The sequence below is a fragment of the Anoplophora glabripennis genome, unplaced genomic scaffold (assembly GCF_000390285.2).
Source record: "Anoplophora glabripennis isolate ALB-LARVAE unplaced genomic scaffold, Agla_2.0 scaffold20, whole genome shotgun sequence".
Lineage (NCBI taxonomy): Eukaryota > Metazoa > Arthropoda > Insecta > Coleoptera > Cerambycidae > Anoplophora > Anoplophora glabripennis.
In genome coordinates, this window is record NW_019416362.1 from 732,257 (window position 1) to 736,782 (window position 4,526).

General features: G+C 29.9%; 1 protein-coding gene across 1 annotated transcript in view; it reads left to right on the plus strand.

Annotated features, from left to right (window-relative positions):
* Nucleotides 1–244: 244 nt before the first annotated feature.
* LOC108907433 overlaps nt 245–4,526 on the plus strand; it is a 16,634-nt gene continuing 12,352 nt past the window's right edge. The window contains exon 1 of the mRNA XM_018711105.2: nt 245–337. Within this exon, the coding sequence (XP_018566621.1) occupies nt 323–337 (15 nt within the window). The 5' untranslated portion in view covers nt 245–322. The remainder of the gene's footprint in view (nt 338–4,526) is intronic.

The window sequence follows — 4,526 nt, forward strand, 5'->3', positions numbered from 1 at the left end:
GCCTCTTGTCTATGTCTTTACTTGTCTTTACAAAAAAAATGGGTTACAAGGTTTTCAATTATTTCCCAGTTTAAAACAACCGTCCTAGGTCCTAGAGGCTAATGCTGATCCAGTGACCAAAGCTGTCCGCTAAGCACATCGAGACTTTGACCCTATTTTTCGTGCAATACCGAACAAATGTCAGCACATCGAACAGAACGTCGAAAAGCTCGAAACCTGCTCCAAAGCATCCATGAACGGCCTTCAGATTATAGATGGCTCATATAAAGCGGATTTTTTCTATCCTTATCATCATTCACTTGTGGGAACTGCGAATGAAACAATGAAGTCTTTCCTGGTAAGTTTTTGGACACATGTTTCTAACCGCTTCAAATAGTTAACAGACATTTTGTTGTTATTATTTAAATTAATTTGCTCGTAAAACAATTATAAATACGTAACCATGAAGATACAATACGGATCATTAAAATTATATTTTTTATGTTTGCTTGGAACGTTATAGATTGCTTTATATTATAATCAATTGTTATGTTTCAAATTTCAGTCAGATTAATGAAATTATTGTTGCATATTAAATTTTGGGGAGATGCAGTGTTTTAAAACTATTTTTTTTTACTTTGACTTCGCAAAACGCTTATACATTTTCATTTGATAAGACACGCAAAGTCAAAAGGTTCTATTTTCTCTTTCGAGGTGAAACGTATGGTAGAATGTAAAAAATCTTCTGTGATAATTTTAAAAATATATGTACAGGGCAAGGTTTATGATGTGGATGAAATATAATCTATAAAGTATGTTTGCTTCCGCTGACGAATGATTTTAGCTGTTTATTAGATATTGTGGGTGTAATTCAATGCTGGGTGGGGCATGTGGGACCCAGAGCAGTATTTTCCTACGATATCACTAGTTAAATTGATTCTGGTTTTAAAATGTACCTCTGGACTACAGGGTGAGTCAGTTTTTTGTAGACAAACTTTAACAGGAGATAGAACACATGTTTTTAAAAAGAAAAGTTCCTATAAAGATATGTCGTAGAAGGCTTCGTTTTCCGAGATACAGGGTGTTGATATTTTTTTTTCTCGAATTTTCATTATAACAAACGAATGCTTAGATTTTTTTCATATTTGGGGGATAATGCCTATTAATTAAGGGGCATAAAACAAGCGATAAGAATGTTCAAAAACTTGCACAGTGGCGGAGTGGAGGGGGTGCTCAACCCCTTTCTTAAACAGAATTTCTACGCCAATGACTACTTAAAAAAAAACCTGTTATTTTCATCATCTACATACAGTTTAACAAAAATAATGTCCCTTCTTCTGTTCCAAAATTCCTGTCCGTTTGCGAGTTATTTTGATTTTTAGTGTTTTTTGTGGTAGTAATTTATTTATTATCAATTATCGCCTAAATATTTAATTCTTTCAACGAAACCCACCTAAATATGGTTTGTTAAGGACTCTAAAAAGCCGAAATCTTTTATTCTTTATCTCTTTCCAATGTAGTCAAAATAAATATTGCGAATTTTGCATTTTTGTTAAACTGTATGTAGATAATGAAAATAACAGTTTTTTTTAAATAGTCATTGGCGTGAAAGTTCTGTTTAAGAAAGGGGTTGAGCACCCCCACCACTCCGCCACTGTGCAAGTATTTGAACATTCTTATCGTTTGTTTTATACCCCTTAATTAATAGACATTATCTCCCAGACATAAAAAAAATATAAGCATTCGTTTATAAGTTATAATGAAAATTCGAGAAAAAAAAATTATATTCAACACCCTGTATCTCGGAAACGAAGCCTTCTACGACATATGTTTATAGGGACTTTTCTATTTAAAAACATGGGTTCTATTTCCTGTTAAAGTTTGTCTACAAAAAACTGACTCACCCTGTATATGTATACAGGAATTCCCTAAGAAAATACTCTGTATATATCTTGCATACATAATATTGTTATTTGAGATAATATTTTCTATTATAAATGTCATGCCACAAGTTATAAAAATGAAATCAAAACAATGATAATTACAATACTTGCGAATTTTGCACTTGAATATTGTTATTTTTGGCCATATAACTTTTAATATAAATAAATACCATTCAAATTTTTCTATAAAATGGCGTCCCTTAGTTGCTTATTTTCATTTTCATTTGTACATAAATTTAAAAAAAAACACTTTTTCGATACAATTGTGTAAATCAATACTCAGTTGCATTGTCGATTGCATATACAGGGTGTCCCGTATAAGAACCGACACAGGGCAGGTGCATCTAGGGGTGTCCAAAGTATTGTAACTTAACCAAACTTACCTATATACAAAGCTGCATCCCCAAAGTAGGGCCCTAAATTTTGAAAAAAAAATAATATCTGCAACACTTTACCGCAGAAGAACCAAATTTGGTACATGATTTAGGTTTATTACTGGTCTTATATGACTATGATTGAAAGTTAATTGAAGCACTACAAAGTGTTTATTGGGAATGACTCACCCCTAAAATTGTACCGAACTTTTTTTTCATTCGCCGAATTGAAAAATAGTAATGTTAATTCACAGCAGAATTTAATTTTAATTTTTTTTTACATTTGTTAAATTTTAAAAAACTTTATTGTTTTTAAGAAAAACCGTATTAACTGACACAAGATTTTAACAGTGTTCATTAGAAAATAATCAAAAAGTCAGTAGGTAGTAGGTTTTATCTTTCAAATTTGACAATTGACCTGCCCGGTTCTTATACGGGACACCCTGTATTTGTCCCACATGACTACATAACCTATTTCATTCAGGTACGGCGACCAAACCGAGAAGTAAATTAAATATCACTCTGTAGGAGCTAACAGTACCCTATTCGGTCACATTTTTTAATAGATTTTTTTGAATATGATTGTAAACCAGTATACTCGTAGAAATATCACATCTGTTGGGCGAAATGGCCTTGACCTTGGGATGTGGGATTTTAAAATGTGGAGAAACGAGTAAATAGGTAGTCCTCGCATTAATTTTGACAGGATTATGGTTTTTATTGAAAAATAGCCAGCCTTGATCTTCCTTTCTAATGGAACAATAAAATGGAAGGTGACACCAAAGTTGGATGGTGTTTCTACATGAATCTATTAACGACACGACAATAAAAATCGAAGATATGACAACCAGACTAATTAATATGTATTAAGTACTCAGATTTAATGTTTTTTTGGTGAGGCTGCTTTTTCCGGATTCTCAGTGTTGATCAACGAATATTATTGTTGATATTTTAAATTTTAAATGTTTTGAAAAATGTCTTAAAAATTTTAATTAAAATTCAAATTGGGGCAGCCTGAAATAAAAGTCACTCCATCTATGTCAAAGCCAAACCAAATCGTTAAGTTGTAAATAAGTCACTAGTTCTTTTTTTAATATATCTTATATACTTTTACTCTACTCTGAAGTTCAAATTAGTTTAAATTAATTTTAATTTTTCTAAATGTATCATCACTACATTAAAGAAACGCCTCAATAGATATTAATTCTAAAATAAAATAAAATATTAATGATGAGAACCTTAGAAACATTATTTTCTATTTTCGCTTATAATAATAATCACTTTGGACATAAATCAACACGAAAATCAACCACGATAACAAATCAAATCAAGTTTTTTGGATAATTTTTTTAAATATTTTAGTTGCTCCGGGGCATTCTAATTTTGGTAAAAAAAACTTTAGAGTTTAATAAAACAACACACCAAATATCATTAAAATCGGTTAGATAGTTTTCGCAAAATAATTTTTTGAAAAAAATTTTGAAAATAAATTTTCAAAATGTTGAACAGCTTCAAATAATGCATCTAGATACTACAAAAATTTCACATAGAAAACACCGCTCAACCCTTCAAATTGTTTTTGAAAAATTGAAATCATTTGATTAGGACGGTAAATTTTTAAAGTTAATACCCTTTTTTTTATTTTTAAACAATTAGATTACATTTATCAATTTGCAATTTAGTATTTTTCAAAAATTATAATTTTAAAGTACTCGGAAAGACGTTTCTTTTTTTAAAAAAGAGTTAAATTCCGTTTATTGGTTCTTGAGATATAAGCGGTCAAAGTTTATCGGCATTTACCGTTAATTTATAAACAATTTAGCAATAATCTTTGATCCAGCCGGAAAAAATGTTCCATAAGTTATCGGCAACATAGATAAATCAGGTTCAAAATGCGAAGGTACGAAAAAAATTACATTATTTCGGCTTCTAATGGACCAATTTTGATCTTTTTTTTAATCCGATGTCTCGCGAGCCAAGGAATTCGGATATCGTAGTCCCAACTGTCTAATTTGCACATATTTTGTTATAAATAAAGTTTATTATTTACCTATGCATTAAATATATTTACTGTATATTTTACCCTATGCTAATGCATTTTTTCAATAAAAAAAAATTGTTTACGTATATATTTCAACACTCTGAATATGAATGTATTTTTTTATAATTATTACAATTATTTAAATAATTTTTATTTAAACAAATTAAAAAAATATATATATATTTTGGA